Below are 18,071 nucleotides of genomic sequence, written 5' to 3'. Positions count from 1 at the left end.
AGTTTTCTCGTTGTTGAACTTAGCCCTGCTTCGGCTTCTAGGTCTGATGTGTATCCAAGTTGAGTCAAGGTGTTTACCACATTTGTAGCCACATTTGCAAACTTAACGATGCTCGTGGAATCGTCGTGCCGAATTCGAGGATGAGTATGTATTTTCTTGAATTGAGCATTGTCTATGACATCTGATCTGCCATATTTCTCACAGAGTATATCCCAAGCATGATAGTATGATTGTGAGCTGAATCCCATTCCCGATATTGCTGCTTTCGCTTGACCCGTGAGACTTCAGGTATTGCATCTTTTCCGTATCGCTGATTGGCTTTTGATGAACAACAACATCAAAAAGAACTGACCATTCTGGCCATTCCAGGGGGTCTCCTCAAAACTCAGTCAGTTTTAGTTTTGGCAAGCCACTCGCACCACTGCTTGGTACTGGTCGGTAAATGACTTGGGGAGTGTTTTGATTCATTGTGCTTCTGTTTCTGCTCTCGGCAGACCGTTTTCGAGAGTTGTTAATGGGACTCTGACTCCTGTTTCTGTCTTGAACTGCTGACGTTCCCTGCTGCTGAAACGTCGTCCTTGTCAACGGCGGTGCTGGTGGGTCCGTTACTCTAAGTGGTTTTCGGATTTCTGGTTTCCTGGGAATGCTCGATTCAGTCAGTTGCGTTGCGAAAAGTCCTTCACTCGGTTGGAACAGCGGGGTAGTTTTCGGGTAGGTGCTGAAACATTTGTCAACTCTGTCCTGTGTGTCATTCGTTGGAGGGTTGATAACAGCCTTTGGAGATAGTGACCGTCTAGGGACAGACTGTTGAGCCACTGATTCTGCCCACCCGGCTGTTCTTTCATGATTTCGTATTGATCCAACACTTTCTATCTCATCTGCCACTGATCCAGATGCTCTTGATCTTCCATTGGTCAACTCAAGTTTCAGACGTCTTTGTTCTTCGTCTTCCTCTGCTTTATTTCTTTCGTTTTCAAGGGCTCGCTGATACCGTCGAAAACGCAGTTGGTCTTTTGTTGTTGCATCTTTAGACGTAACTCTTGTTCTTGTTGCTGTTGTTGTTGTTGCTGTTTTAAAGGCAACTTTTCTTGCTGGCAACGAAATTCTATTTCCTCACGCTCCTGCTCCATCACCAACTGCCGCTCTCGCAGTCTTCGCTCTGTTTCTTTCTTAGCCCTTAGGTTTTCGAGCTCCATTTTTTCGATCTGTCGCCTTCTCGATGATCGCGAGTTAGCAATACTTAGTTGATTTCTGCTTCCTTGTGTAGCAGAATAATGGGAAGAGACCTCTACGTTCTCCTCGGCGTTTTCTGGTGCCCCATTTCCTGTATGAATTGCAGTTTCATTTGAGTATTTGTCAACAGCCGATGTGGATGACAATAATGATGTTTGATTTCCACAATCCTTGCTGAGCCTGTACTGCTTGATCAGGTCCCGATAGTAACTTCTAGCATTACTGAAATTCGCAAACCCTTGGACACAAGCTTCTGTCTTCATTATTTGAAGAGATTCTGCGAAAATTTAATCTAGCTTTTCTAATAACCGCTCTGCCTGATTACACAGTATCTGTTTTTCGGAGTCGCTTAAATTTTCTGCTTTCAATTTCTTTTCGAGTTTTAACAATTCGTTCTCGATTGGAACAGAATCTTCCAATTATTTGTACTCTCGCAATGTATCTTTCAGGTAGTCGACGACTACTGCGCGACAATCTTCAATGTCTCGGAGATCTGTTACTTTGTCAACTACCCATCGTAAAACTTTACTCTTTTCTTCTATTATACGCTTGGTGTCATTGTCAAAGTTTTCAAAATAAATTGGTTTTAAGAGTAACCTCTGCTGTTGTCGGTTGTCTTCCAAGTTGTCGTACGTCTCGAAGAAACATCGATAAGCACCTTCGGCCGTCATTGTTTTGTTTTGTGTCAGGTAGCCTTCTAGCTCGTTGAGGTGTCTGGAGAAGGACTTGAATAGGTTAGCTTGCTCTTTCTCTAACGTCTTGAGTTGACCACTCGCCTTCCAATCAGCTGTCTTCCAGTATCTGTTGGGACTTTTGCTGGCCATCGTTACTGGTTGTGTTTTTGTCCACCAGGTCGAATCGAAGATTCGTTGCTGTTCGTGTCACTGCTGTTGTTGTCCGGGTCGGCGGACCAATTGTTTCGGCTGCTCAAGAATCTCAGCGGAACCGATATATCACAGCCTGGTTCTCGAGTTTTACGCCGGCCTGGTTCGTCACAGGGTTAGATTGACTAACGATCTCGCAGAAATAATTAGTCGTTCGGACGTATTACAGGACTGTAACTTTAATTTTGTTGATTGAAGTTAAGATAATCCTTAGTTATAGTCTATGTTCAATCTCGTGCTGAAGCTTGCAAGGCTTCAGCCAGTAGCTAGTATTGTTGCTAAATTCTCGTTAAGTAAGCTCAACTAACTTAGAGATCTTAAGATTTAGCAAAACTTAGCAAAAAAGACTAAAGTTGTTAAAGAATCAAATTTTAGTCAATCTGAGAGCCAACTGCTCTGTATAACAGTTTCTATCCGTTCTAAATACAATATGCTTTCACTAATCAAACAACTGGTTTAAATTAAATAATGAAATATTTATCATTTGTAACATCATTGCTTCTTGTTTCTGATTGTTTAATCAAGAAAATGATTTAGGTCATTGTTTACATAGTAAATGTCAAATTACTGCAATATTTAATTTTGTTGACATAAGCACCGATGGTTATTACGTGGCTGTGAATGCCTCGAATCTACGGTATTTGACCTTTAATGGTCACCTAGAGTATCATAAAACAAGCAACTTAAGAAATTTAACAATAAATAACAAAATATTGAAAAATTGCCAATTTTGCACCATTTAAGTGCGAATAGCCACACTTGTGGGTCTGATGCAATAACGTTCGTTGGGTCCATGAATAGCTTAGAGGTAACCCTAACCATCTGCCGTAACCTCGGGTTGCTCGGGTTTTACCTTCCAAAAATCGGGGGGGGGGTGTACATACTTTCTGTGCCAACTCGTAAAAATTTTCAATTTTGACCATTTTTGAGTTTTGACAAATTCTAAGTTTTTTCAGTTTCAAACTTTTTATTTGCTATCTGATGGCTTTTGTAGCTGATTTGAAGTGGCGCCAGCAATCATTCTTCTTTAGCAACCGACGAAACCTGTCAATCTTGTTTGTAAATGTTCAGATAAAGGCACAAATTTCGCATGAAATCAAGGGTTCCCACCTATTGCTTCAAAAACTAATAACATAAAAGTCACGGAAAAAACGTATTGAAACAACTATTGCGTTTAATTTCATCCAAATTGACAGCCGACGAGATCTGTCATTGAAAACATTAGTCGATAAGACCGCAATCAGTACAACAAATAATTGCAAAATTCAACGAATTCTTAAAGTTTTTTTGAATGCAACAGTTTATTTCGAGTCATATAATGAAAAAACTATGAACTGAAACAATTCATTCAAATAATTTAGTCATTCCTATCATTAGAGAAGAGCTTCTTCTAATGAAACCAAGAGATAAGACAAAAAATGGCAAACCTCAAAAACGTGATATTGTTTCCTGAAAACAACTAGTGTCGAATTCATAGAAAGCATTAGTTTTGAACTGAAACAATGGTATTAATCGAAACAAAACTTATTAACAACCTATAAGACCGATTCCTAATGATATTGAAGGATAAAATATCTAAGATACAGAAAATGCTTGCAAAGATTGAAAACTCAATAGTAAATTTTTAAGAAAAGAATAGCGTTGTGAAAACCTCTAGCCATGATTTTGAAGCAATAATTAGTTTAATTTATGCTTCACTAGCAACTAATTGAACCCGTCATTAATGATTTTAAGTGATAAGACAACAAAAATATTAATGAAAAGTTTTTTAATTGCTATAACTTTGTGACAAAAGTAGCGTTAAAGTCATAAAAGGCATTATCTGTCCGCTGATGAATTCAAATTTTTGCAAATGGTCGAAAGTATAACACATATGTATCATTCTATTAGTAATAAAGAGAAGAAAAACTGCAAACACAACTCAAGTTGTCGCATGTGAATAAAAGAAGTTTGTTTTCATATACCAAAAATTTGCTCAAATACCAATTTCTCACTCAACTTATCACAACTAATGCCTTCTCAATTTTCCACTCCCTTTGCAAACACAGCTTGATTAAATCACCACTTTAATTCGAGCTTTCACTGACGTTTTCAAAAAATTATTTTAGATATTAAACATTTTAAGCTCAGAGCCGGTGTTAACTTAATAACAATGCCTCGCACAATAACAATTGTTGACAAATCCTCGCACAAGTTGGATTGGTTGACCAAATAGTTTTTTGTCAGTGTCCTTTTTCTTAAGTATGACGAGATAGAAGGGATTATAGAACACTTTTTTCGCTTTACGTGTTAAAGTACTTATTTCTGCCATGTTATTGTACCAAATTCACAATTGAATAATAGTGAGAGCGTCATGGAGAAATAACAAATGCATTAAAGCTGAAGAGACATAACGACAATTTACAGCCATTATTATACCCTATTATTGAAATTATCAGAATAACAATCTACCATAATAAAAATGATAATATCTAAATGAGATAACTTAAAGTGCAGCAAAGTAAAATTACTAGTGCATTTTAAGTTGTCTCGGTTAAATATTGTTTCTGATCAGACTTTGCAAATCCTGGAAAGTTCTCAAACCATACCACACAACTTTCCTGACCCTAAGCCACGTCAGAATCAGGCTAACTATTCTATGCACTGGCTCTGATCACACTGTCCAGACCTTAGGTACTGTTCTTATCATACCGTGAAAACTCTGGATGGAGTGCTGATCGGACTGCCCCGATCGTAGATAGTGCTGACCCAGGACAGACTCTTTGGAGCGGTTGCGGTTTACCCCCAATGCGCGACCCAATTTGGTCAGATCTCGGTTGGCTTGGGGTTTACCCCCAATGCGTGACCCAATTTGGTCAGATCTCGGTTGGCTTGGGTCGCACACCCCATCCTGGGTTATAATAGTTCATTTGGCCGCGCATCGCCGGCCATGGCCAAGTTCAGCCGTGGGTGATACCTGATATTAAAATTATCACAACTCAACATGGATTAAATTTTCCATTTCAGTATAGTAAAATACGCCTGCAATGGCAACTGTAATTTGCCATCGGATTATTGAACGAACAGATCGAAGGGAATGAGTTGGGTTATGACTTTTTTGTATTTTGAAATATTGTGAATCTGGAATTGGAAAATTGCCAAGTGAACGTTTGTTATGTGGTAATCATTTTTCGTGAGCCGTGTATCACCACAACCATTTCATTGAAATCTAATGTCAAATCGAGCATCTTGATTAGGTTCCCGGGTCACTCATCATACATATTTTCTAGATTTTAAACAGGCTGGGGTCAAATGTTTTCCCTAAAGTTCTCAGTTTTGTTGTGAGAGGGTGGGGTAACTTGTCTATGAGGGGTGAATCGTGTGACAGGGTAATCTGGTCTGGTTGGGCAAAATGCAGAGGGTCAAAATTGTGTATGGATTAAGTATGCCAAGGGGAATAAATTGATCTAAGAGTGAGGGGTAATTTATTGAGAGTTGGTAGTTCCAACGAATGTTTTTCAAATGGATGGCCCTCCGTGAATTGGGCATGGTTTGATGTTCTAAAGAAGAGGCCAAAACGCCTGATCGTACTAAAAATTTGGGCTCGAGATTGTCAGTCGCCGAGTATGGGGCTAAAAACAATGTAAGACTAGTGCTTCCAAGAGGAGGAAAAGATATAAGAGTGAGGGGGTAACTTATTGAGAGAGGTTTAAATGTTCTAAGAGTGGGGCTGCCATGCGGGTATAATGATGTAAGAGTGGGGCCGCAATGGGAAGATTTTTTAAAGGAAAATGCCCTAAAAACTCGTTTATCTTATTGAGCTGCAATGGGTTGCCAGGGGCGTGAGTTGATGTAAGAGTGAGGGGGTAAAAGATAGTTTAACCCCCTACTCGTATGTCTTTTTGTCTGCCAAGAGGGGTAAAATGATGTAAGGGTTTGGTGGTAATGGAGAAATTACCCACAGATTCTTGCATTTTTTTTACCCGCCTTGACACACCAAAAAGATGTAAGAGTCGATGTTCATTTATTTTCACACTCTCACTCTAGTTCATAAAAAATCTCTTATTGCAGCCCTAATCTGACATTTTTATGGGCGGAAAAATTCAACCCGGGAGGTGGTTCATGATTCTTAGCAATCATACTAAGTGATTGATTCTTAGTAGTAATCATCCTACGTGGATCATACTAAGTCTGTGTGATTGCTTACCATACCAAGATGTCATACCAAGATCATATATGATTTCTTGGAACTCATTCAAAAATCAAACAAAAATTCTGAAAGCCGAAAAATTGTATAAATCACAAAAGTTCCTGGAAATCATACAAGTTCATATGTGGTACGTAGAACATTGACTGATACAAAAACTTCCAGTATGAGGTAGTCAGAGGGCATGTAGTTTTATTATATTCTAATATCATAGGATCATCGATAATTATTTGGTTTCACACTAGGATCGCACTAAGAAATCAAGTATGGACAGTATGAAATCAATTCTTTTATGAAGTCAAAGAAACTTCACCCCGGGTCGGATTAATTTTCCGATCAAGTTCTAATAATCTTTGATTCCTGAGTTTCTGATGATTCGATTCCGGATTGACACAAGGAAACTCAAATTTGTGCTATTTTCACTTATTCCTGTAGAGGACACAGTTTACGACTCGCTCATATTTATTTAGTGCATGCTCGTTTTTTAATCTCTTGAAATAAACTAAATGTTTGCGTGCGCATACACAAAAAACAGAACTAGAAAAAAAGACATCGGATAAGACTGATATAAATGCACGTTCGTACGCATCTATTCTATATGGAGTTTTCCTCTTTATTTGTTTTCCTCATTTTTTTCAGTTCCAATATCTTTCATGCATGTTGAGACAACACAGTATTTGCACAAAAACAACACAATTGCCACATGAGTGTGTACCGCTAGTTGTATTTACTGGGAAATATCGCTGCTGCCGTACTAGCTGCTTAGTTTAGCTCCTAATGCCTCTTTTTAAGTAGTACACACAGGAAACCGTTTCTCTAAATCTGCTGAACAAATAAGTAGCTGTTATACGAGCACGCACGTTTTGAAATTGGAACATAGCCTTTAGTATATAGCTACTATTTGCAGTATATTACAATATCCCTACTAAAAGAGGAAAACGCGAACGGCCCCTTCTTATTTTCCCACTTTTTGTTCACGTTTATTCCATACTCTCAGACAACATATACGCACACGTGCTCAGGTATATACGACAGAATTTAAATATCCTGCGTGCTCATTCCTTTTTCGCTGTATTCCATTTTTCTACTTTTAGTTACGAAAGGTACACAATAAAGAGTCTAGCTCTTTCCATTTTTCTCGGTGTTGCGTTGTTATATACCTCGTTGCGTGGTGGTTAAATTATTAGTTCCTAGTTACTGTGTGTATAGTATTTTGGGCAACTTTACACTGCCGAGCGTGCGAGTGTGTGGAAATAAAACCCGGGCAAAGCTTTCCCCGTTTTCACTGCCAGGAAGCAATATCGCCATATAGACATACATATAAAATTTAAAGCCCAAGCGAGAAATTTAAAGAGTATAGACGAATTGAACGAATTTGCGTTCACTTTCATACACACACATAAGCGAATAGTGCAGACGCGTATTACGTACAAAAAACAGGCGAGCGCACGAATTTCAGGAAAGGGAGCAAGGAAAAACTGGGAGCTATTTTAGTGGAGAAGATTTATTCAGAATCGATTGGATTTGTTCACCAGGGAAACGCAGCCACATTTATACATACACCAATCTATTCACACGCAGGGTAGAATATTCACACAGGCACACGGATACACAAGAATCACACATACACATTAACAGGAACGGGATAGCCCCTTAGAAGAGGAAATTTCAAGTGCACATAGCTACTTACACTCTTTGTGACAAGCTGAAAGGAACGGCTGAAGAAAAACGCTAAGGTAAGAATGAAGTCCGCCTTTTTTGTTCTTTACTAGTGCTAAATTTAGTGGTTTTTGTTAATTATGTCGGCAATTGTTGAGTCATTGTGCTTAATAAACGATCCTGAAAGTTCAAAATTTAAGTTTCAGGAATAATGTTAAGTTTCAATAACAAAAATTAAGTTCTCTTATGATTTCGGGTGTGCACCCAACTTTCGTGTATTCATGCTCAGACGTTCGTCCATTGTTCAATTCTTTCATACGATGTAATTTTGAACGCACGACGAAGTTCTGATCGTTTCGCAGTCTCAGACCATTAAAATTGTTGCAGAATCTTAGAACATTGTTCCGAACAAAAATTAGCAAAACACATATAATAATTTCACCGCTTTCATAAAATTGTGATATGATCATGCAGTGTTTTAGTGCGTGTAAAAAGTTATTCCGGATTTTGCGGCTAAATTAGTGAAAGCTTACAGTTTAGAAGTAAGTTATTACAATCTAAATATTTGATCACCATTTTAGCCTGAATCATTTTCTACACTGTCGTATTCTAACTAAGGTGAGTTTGCTTTGTGTCTGAATTAAATAAAGTCCAATCTAGCAATTGTGCACCTAAGTTAGTTTGTTTCTAAATTCTTTCGCCGCTACTCCTAAGTCAATTCGTTGTATAGCATGTATTAAGTTTTGTTCGCTATCTGTTAAGAATGAACTCCCTGAAAAGTCAGCGCGGTCCCTTTTTCAAAATTAGTGATAACTGTCCTTAAACAAAAAAATGACAAAATATCCGACATAAGTTTTAATTCTTTGACGCTCAAAATTTAATTGATGACAAATTTCGTAGCGACCCATCTTTTTTTCTGCCCTTTTCGCGCAATCGGCAATTTTCGAGCTGCATAAAAGTGAAATCGATGAAAAACTCAAGAAAAACTCTCGAAGAAAAAATATCAAAAATTCGGTATAAAAACGAGGTCAACCGAACTGTTTTTATCGTTCTCTGAAAAGACGCAATGAATCCCTTTTTATCTTTTACCAATTTAGATAATTAACGTATAAACGTGTAATTTTTCTGAAATAAATCTTATTCCCTCGAATGTCTCATCAAAAATTGTCACACTATCCTGGCAAACAGATGAAAATTCATATCTCTCAGAGTAATTCTATCAGAGACCAAATAAATACTTTCGAGTACTTTTCAAATTATGGACTAATATTGCTGTGTCTATACAGCGGATATAATTTTGTATCCTATTTTATCCTAACTTCATCCTATTGTTGCTTCCTATAATCAGCAAAGATTCGTGTTTAACTTGGGTGATGAGATTTTCTTGCTCACTGTCTCTCTCTAAACCAAAAAATATAGATGCACGTTGTTGTTTCAGTTTTTTTATATTGAAGTTTTTTCGAAACTAATGGCTTTTTTCATAGAAAATGCTGTTTCACCCTCTATAATTTTTTGCCATAGTTACTAATTTTACAAACTCTTTTTTGTAAAGGCTCATTTGGCATCAAACTGTGCTTTTTTGATTCATTCCTTGAGTAATTTGGAAAAAAGCGGTTAGATGTCTATACCATTAAAATCATTATTGTGATAATTTCATTTTTAAATGTGAAAAAATTGAATTAAAAATTTGCTTTTCTGCTACTATAGTTTCTCAAAGATCATTTTCAGTTGTTTTAGGTACCATTTGGTTTAGTTGTTAGATTTTTTTTTCAAATTCTAATAGCACCAGAGATTTTGAGGAAAAATTTTCGAACAGTTAAAGTTAAGCTATCTGACAAATTTTAAGGAAGATATTTGATTACAATGTCTTTGATAGTTCAAGGGAGTCCAAATACAGGTAACCGAGCCCCTGCATTACTGAGTTTTACATTGAAAACTAAAATTTAAAACCTTAACTTTTCAGGTGTCAAAAACAACAGTCCTTTTTTATTTGTTACAATGATCAGAAGTTGTTAAATTAGGTTGAAAGAGTTAAAATTTTGGAAAAAACTTTGTTCCGTTATGCAACTATTTTTAATAAAAAATAAACAGCAGGCAATTCATAATTTTCAAAACTCCCAAAAAAACAAACTGCACTGAATTTTTGTATTGTTTTTTTTTGTATTTGTCTTCAAGCTGTTGAGCAAAAGGCGCGAAAAAGTCATCAGTTAGTTTCTGGTTGTTCAATCAGCGGCATACAAAGAATTTTGGAAAGTGTGCTTTTCAAAAATTTGATTAAGATCCGGCACTAATAGACATCGTTCAACCGTTTTAATTTCTAAAAAAATATTATTAGGAATTCTTAGGAATGTAATTTGTAGAATATCGCTTTAGAAAAAAAACAAAAAAAAAAATAAAACTCGCACTGGACTTCTGCACAAATTTCACGGGCAACATGTGTTCGGATAGAAAAATTTAATGCAGCACCTGAAACCTTCATCCCCATTTTATACCCCACGTACAAGCCATATATATGCCAAATTATATAAACTTCTAAAAAAGATGTCGAAAAGTTGACGAAAGGAATACAAGAATTATTTTGACTGTGTTTACCAAAAAGGAAAAAACAGTGTTTCTGTCTATTAAAGAACTCTTTAATCAAGCAGACCCTAAACAAATTTCAGTGCAAATCAAAATATTATTAGTTGATTCTAAAGATTTGAACATAGAAATTTCAATTGAGCACAAATAAGTCAAAAGTTATTAATTTTTTGCTGAAAGTCAAAATTAGAATATCCGAAAACTCCACCAAGTTAATAGAACAAAGTTTCAACGACATTCAATTTCAGCAAGTTTTAAAAAGATGTACCGTACCGGTTGGAAAGTTGTTTTCTCTTTCATTGCTCACATATCCTCTAACAAAACAGCCAGTTGACGCAAACCAGCCGAAAATTATATACCTTGATTGTCCTTGATTATCTTTATAACGGATTGCTTTAGGGAATGCCAGTCTTTTTTGTTTCTGATGGCTTTTGTTAGTTTTTTTCGTTCTGTGAGCAATTTTGTCTGGCATGGTTGGGGCAATGGGAATTAGTTTTTCCTAGCCCCTGAGTTATCTGTTTTTTTTTTGTCTTTTAAACGATTCGGTACCCTTTTCAATAACATCAAGAATAGCAGTTAAAAGCATTTTTTGTTTTTTTCAGGGAAATTTCTAGCCAGTAAAGTAGCAAGTATTTTTAATATTATTGAAAAGAAAATGATGCGGGTTTATCGTAGTTGAATGTAAATAAGCTCGTTCGAGCATTTATAAGACGCAAGCTGTCGGGAGAAAAAATAGGTTTCTTCCTATTTGATTGGACTTGTTTTTCCAGGAGTATACAGATGAAAAACTCAGCTGCTTGACCGCCTATTATATACATAAGGGAAAAAATATCCATGAAGTATTCGAATAAAACAGATAGTTAAACTCTGGAACTCTGCAGTCTCTTTGCTCTTAGTGTTTTCCAAGGTATTTTTTTGTTCTTATCTACTCTTGAATGTATTTCTTGTATTGTCAATTCTAAATTTATTTCAATTTATATTAGAATACTAATACTTGATCAGTTCATTCTTATTTATATCTTAAGGCTTAAAAATCTTAATTTATGTTAACAATGATACACTAATGGTCTCTTTAAATATATGTTTAATTTTTTAGCTGCGCCTGTCAGTTACTTCCAGAGAGTGATAATTGAAATAAACGCAATTGTGGTATTTTTTTTTTCAATTTGAGAAACATTAATTTATCTTTACATAAATTGAGACTTGATTGTCGTTGACTTTTCTATACATAATTGTTTGGATCTTTTCCGTTTGTGCCCCCCCCCCCGGCTTAGTGCACATTATTTGCACCCCCCACCCACTGACGCACGTGCTATATTGTTACATGATTACATGATGATTTACTATGTAATGGTTCAAGCTCTGTAACTGAGGGGAGCATAACGTACGGGGGGGGGCACAAACGGAAAAGATCCAATTGTTTTAAACATAAATTGAGGACAAATCCTGGACAGTTATGCAGACTTGATAGTCATTGAATCTATTGCTTGTTTCAGCTTCTAGCGGCATAGTTTTGAGTTGCAAAGAGAAGGAAACATTATTTGATTCAGAATGAGCAGTGCAAAGAGCGAGGAACAGAAGGATGCCCTGAAGCAGAGTGTGAAGAACCTGCAGTACCAGGCAAGGATAGAGAGGACACCCTGCTCTATCACCATACCAGAGTAAGTAATCACTCAACATCTCGAAGTATTCGGTCATAAGGTTGACAACCCATTTTAATACTCCCAGGTTGAACACCATAATAAAATGTTGAACGTCACCGCACGATTTTTAATGTGATCTCACACGCAAAAATTTTAGAGGGAAGGCAGACGTTTTTCAGGCAGAGCAGTCGATCTTCGTTTGGTACAACTTCTGCAATATTTTAATGTGTTCCAAAAATAGTCTGGGATGATTGCCCATTCAGAGGTGCTCGTTCAAGATTCATCATCTACAGACCATCCTGAAAGCACATATTGTCCAAACTATAAATATCAGAAAACTTTTTTTTCGAACTGGGTTAGCTCGCTTAATTATGAGCAAACCAAGTCCATTCAAAGGAAACCATTCAATGCTTGCATTAAGTAAATGGAATGATCATCTAAAATGTGCAACAAATCGAATTTAAATTATGGCTAGTTTTTTTTTCAAATCTGTCAGTCTTCGATGTCAGTTTTTTCTCAAATCTGGCTCTGAATTACAGAATGCTTAAGATAAACAGTGTACTAAATATGTTGCAGCTTGGTGAAATATGTGCAAGACAACGAGTTGTCGGACCCCTTCATTGGAGGTATCGACAACAAACAGAACCCATGGGTAGAGAAGGGCAAATGTCTAGTCCTCTAGCGCCATAGCGAATTGGAAATCAATGTCTGTGGTTGCGCGAGAACTCTTATTCGCTCTTTCATACGTTCAAACTGGGTCTAATTTTATAATATATCACTGATGTGAGTTTTGTAAATAATAATTTAGCCGCCCCAGGCGACCAAAGGGTATCATGAGACCTATGGTTTACCATACTGAATTATAAAACGAACGCATGCCAATTGATTTATGACCAATGCAGTGATTTTAGTTTTAAAAAGTACTATCTCGATTAGTTAACAAAATTATTTTCCCTTTCGTATATATGCAATGATGTTTCCCTCTGAATACAGTTAACTAATCTATTTAATTTTATATATTTCTTCCCAATATTCAATAAATAAAAATCATCTCAGTTTTTATCACAGATTTCAATAAGTTAGTATATCTTTGTGTCTACACAGATGTCAGGTCAAAATACCCAATATTTCACCCTATTGTCAAATTATCAGAAAGTCTGTTTAGGATAATAAGTGAGATAATGTAGTCAAGTATCACCAAGTTTTAATTGTAACGCTATTCCATTGGCCATACCTGGCGGACCACATTAATGCCCAAGAGGCCCTTGGGCCTTGATATGAAATAATAGAAATGAGATGAAATCATCCGCTAAATTATTACCTGAATGCCAATCTCTTATTTGTAATCGGACTATTGAGCAAAATTGTCAAATGCAATTAATTTGAATTTAGGACATTCGGTAAATTGTCAAATTGTCATGTATACGTCGACACAATGCTGATAAGAGCTACAAGTCTTCAAACGTGCTCTCAAATCAAATTGTTACCATTCCGACTCCTGACCAAAAATAACCACCGCTGTTTTTTGAGAGCAGGAAAACTTTCAAATAATTCTATTTTATTAATCTATCTAATTCGCAGCAAGCTACATCCAAAATCAAACTTCCACCATCCCAAAACGATTTTAAAGTCTTGACCAGAACTTCCCAGAGAAAAGTCAAACACACCTCTTTAGTTAACAAATCAGAACTGATTAATTTTTTTTTCAAATCATGAGACTTTTCAAGTCTAAGCCAAATTTTTGCCATGACCTGACAAATCTTAAATCTTGGATCAAATCTTGATCACGATTTTTGCGCAGTTGATTTTTGCGCAGTTAGTAAGCAAAACAGAATTTTCAGAAGATATTATTAATAAATATTGCAATTCAAAATTAGCTAAAACTAAAACTGGTAAGAATTTTTTACAAGAAATTATTAATTTGAACAAGCTATCTCTGATATGAGCGTCTAACATTTTAAAATGTCCTTATGTTCATTCGGAAATGAACTGTTTTCTAAATGGTCAGAATTTTGTTGCCACTACTGGTACAGTTTGTGTGATATCAAAATTTTTTCATCACCGATCAAATAAAATTTGTGGAAGTGCTCGCCGTTTACTCTTTTTTTCTTTTTGGAGAGTTTTCACGACAATTCACCTCAAAAAGAAGAAAACAACATTAAAAAATGCTCAAGACTTGACCCAAGACCGGCCAAGACTTAAGACTTGTTTCAAGACGAACCAGGTCTAAAAACTGGTAAAATCAGAACGCTGATACTTTACTAAGTCACGATTAGCATTTTCGCCGAATCAGTTTTCGATTAAAACTAAACCAAAACAAAACTTGCATAGTTGTGAGTCTATACAATGCCAAAAACGATTGAAAACCTTGGTAAAGTGTCTTTGCAGGTCAGGCCAATTGTTGCACAATTCTGGTTAATGACGAAAAAAGAACACAGTAAGTTTTTGAGAACAGGCAGAGGTTTTTTATGTAATGTTGCGACAGCAGTATGGAACCAAATTTTTAACAAAGGTAGCAAAATTAATGGAGAAATACTGGTTTCTTCGTTCGATGCTTAAATCTGACTCTCACAATATACACTAAAAATGGTGGAGACTTTCATTTGATTTTCCGAAAAACCTTAAGCTGAATTACAAAACCATCCCTTACCCTGCATCCCATATTTGTCAATAAAAAGACTTTGAGGAAAAAAATCAATTCTTCAAATTCAAAGAAAAATTCCAGTTGATCCTTATTAATCGTTCGTCTTCTTCAAAATTGAGATCCTTTTGGTGACGAATATGTTTAGTCTTTTCAGCAATATCTGATGGATTTAATTTGAAGTACAAGAATCTTGATAATTCATGCAGACATTTTCATCATGCTCCCTTAAATTTAATTTTGACAAAGGATTCTGAAAATTTACTGTTGCATGCAATTGTGAAACCTGTTTCTGTATTATTTCTTAAACTCTTGTTTAAAGTATTCATATCGGGGTAAGGGTAAAATTCCAAATTTTTGCAATCCATTTTGATGTATTAGGGCAAATAGGTCTTTGTAAACTGTTTTCTAAATGGTCAGAAATTAGTTGCCTCTACTGGTACAGTTTATGTGATGTCAATACTTTTTTTTCATCATCGATCAAATAAAATTTGTGGAAGTGCTCGCCGTTTATTCTTTTTCACTTTGGAGAGTTTTGACGACAATTCACTACAAAAGGAAAACAACACCAAAAACGCTCAATATTTGACCCAAGCCTGGCCAAGACATAAGACTTGTTTCAAGACGTTCCAAGTCTAAAAACTGGCAAAATCAGACCAGAGATACTTTACTAAGTCACGATTAGCCATTTCGATGAATCAGTTTTCAATTAAAACTAAACCAACCGGGAAGTTTCCGGGAAACTACACCAGTGCGCGGGGAAATGGAAGTCAAGTCTCTTTTAGGTATTTCTAATTACACCCAATTTGACATCAAATAATTTGACATAAATTACCTTTTTCTAATAACTTCATATTGAAGATAAGAGATTGAATAAAAGTAAAAAAATCGCAGATGGAATACGTGGTGTCAAATAACAGATTTATCAAAAAATTAAAGCTGCAATGTAGAAGAAGTTCAGGCCTGAGAAAGCCTTGAAAACAAAAATAGCCATCATTCTGCTAAAAATAGGTATCTAATTTTTTTTATGCGACAGTTAAGTAATCAGTATTAGAATTAATTACTGTGAATGACGAAAAGTTACAGGAGAAAAGCGTACAACTCTTAATCTCACAAATCAATTTCCACAAGCATTGCAAGAATTTGCCAGAATTCAATATATACTTGAATCATATTTGTTCGTATTTGTTACATGAATTGTCGCAACTTTCAATTCAGTATTTGGCACATAAATAATTCTTAGCCTCATTACACCATTGAATTCCCTTATAACAACGCAATTCAGGAAACAGACGTAACAGGAATTTCAAACCAGGTCCAAGTTTTGTTCAAAATGTATTGTTTCTGTATTCAGTTTTCAAAAATGTTTGCATAGTTTTGAGTCGGCACAATGCCAAAAACGATTAAAAACCTGGGTAAATTGTCTTTGCAAGCCAATTTTTGACTTGTTTCAACACGTTCCAAATCTAAAAACTGGCAAGATCAGTCCACTCATACTTTAGTAAGCAATTTCGCCGAATCAGTTTATGATTAAAACTAAACCAGCGTTTGGGAAATTTCCGGGAAACTACACCAGTGTGCGGGGAATTGGGAGTCAAGTTTTTTTAAGTATTTCTAATTACACCCAATTTGGCATCAAATAATTTAACATCAATTACGTTTTTCTAATAACATCAGATTGATGATAAGGGATTGAATAAAAGTTTAAAAATACCGCAGATAGAATAAGAGGGATCAAATAACAGATTCATCAAAAAATTAAAGCTGCAATGTAGAAGAAGTCCAGGCTTGAGAAAGCCTTGAAAACAGAAATAGCCATCATTCTGCTAAAAATATCTATCTACATTTCTTTTTTATGTGACAGTTAAGTAATCAGTATTAGAATTAATTACGATGAATGAGGAAAAGTTAGAGGAAAAAAGCGTACAGTTTTTAATCTCCCTAATCATTTTTCATAAGCACTGCAAGAATTTGCCGGAATTAGAGATATACTTGAATCAAATTTGTTCGTCTTTGATCTATGAATTGTTGAAACATTGAATTCAACAATTGGCCCATAAATGTTTCTTAGACTTATTACAGCATTGAATTACATTACAACAACCCAATTTTTACAAGCATAATCAACAGGGTTTTGCATATCAGTTCCAAATTTTGCTCAAAAAGCTGATTCTATAGTCATGTTTCCAAAAATGCATAGTTTTGAGTCTGCACAATGACAAAAATGACCTAGAACCTTACTTTACGTCTTTGGTTAATGACAAAAAAGAACACGGTTAGTTTTTTAGTACAGGAAGAGATTTTTCTATGTAATGTGCAGCAAGCAGTATAAAACCAAATTTCTACCAAAGTAAGCAAAATTGCTGGAGAACTAATAACTGCTTCGTTGGATGCTTAAATTTGACTCTTACAATTTACAATAAAATTGCTGGAGACTTTTATTTGTTTTCCCGAAAAACATTAAACTGAATTACAAAACCATCCCTTATCCTATATCCCATAATTTTCCATCAAATTACTTTAAGGAAAAAAATCAGATTTTAAAATTCAATAAAAAAAACTCTATCTCAGATTCCTATTAATCGTGTGGCTTCTTCAAATTTGAGAATCTTTTGTGATGAATATGTTTAGTCTTTTAAGCAATATCTGATGGTTTTTGTTTGAAGTAAATGAATCTAGTTAATTCATGGAGAACTTTTCATCGAACTCCGCTAGATTCACTTTTTATAAAAATTTACTTTTGAACATTTACTGTTGCATGCAAGTTTTGTGAAAACTATTTCTGTATTAAAAGCTTGTTTAAAGTATTTTTATCGGGGTAAACATAAAATTTCAATTTTTGCAATCATTTTTGATGCATTAGGGCAAATAAGTCATAAGGGCAAAATGTGTCAAAAGGGTTTTGGTTCCATTGAATCTCTCTCTAGTGGAAATTTATTATGGATATGAAAAAAGTGCATTGGAGTTTAAGCAATTAGATGTGGTGACCCCAAGATTAGAAGGGTAAAATTATGAAAAAAACTATCTTGAGTGCAAGGATCGTCATCTTTAGCAGCATCTATCAATACGAACTTTGCAGAAACTTTATAATAATTATAGGGGTTTGTAAATAAATTCAAACATTTGCCTATAAATCTAGTCAGTCACAAGTTTTTGATTGCCCCTACTTATCACCCTCTTTTGGACAATGGAACTTCAAATAAACTATATGATCTAAATATTGTTTATTAAAACTATCAAAAAAA

At 35.5% G+C, this 18,071-nt stretch overlaps 1 protein-coding gene across 2 annotated transcripts; it reads left to right on the top strand.

The window, feature by feature from the left end:
• Positions 1 to 7,187: 7,187 nt before the first annotated feature.
• LOC142340792 (guanine nucleotide-binding protein subunit gamma-e-like) lies at positions 7,188 to 13,240 on the top strand. 2 transcript variants are annotated; one of them, XM_075391508.1, is made up of 3 exons: positions 7,188 to 8,039; positions 12,039 to 12,203; positions 12,762 to 13,240. In XM_075391508.1, exons 2-3 carry the CDS (start codon positions 12,094 to 12,096, stop codon positions 12,865 to 12,867), a joined length of 216 nt encoding a protein of 71 aa, XP_075247623.1. In that variant the 5' UTR covers positions 7,188 to 8,039; positions 12,039 to 12,093; the 3' UTR covers positions 12,868 to 13,240. The 2 variants fall into 2 exon arrangements, with proteins under 2 accessions (XP_075247623.1, XP_075247632.1); XM_075391517.1 differs by lacking the exon at positions 7,188 to 8,039 and adding an exon at positions 8,558 to 8,580.
• Positions 13,241 to 18,071: the final 4,831 nt, after the last annotated feature.

The sequence above is a fragment of the Convolutriloba macropyga genome, chromosome 1 (genome assembly GCF_964194025.1).
Source record: "Convolutriloba macropyga chromosome 1, txConMacr16.3, whole genome shotgun sequence".
In the NCBI taxonomy this organism is placed as follows: Eukaryota; Metazoa; Xenacoelomorpha; order Acoela; family Convolutidae; genus Convolutriloba; species Convolutriloba macropyga.
The sequence above is the reverse complement of the archived record's forward strand: the minus strand, read 5'-3'. Positions and strand labels throughout refer to the sequence as shown.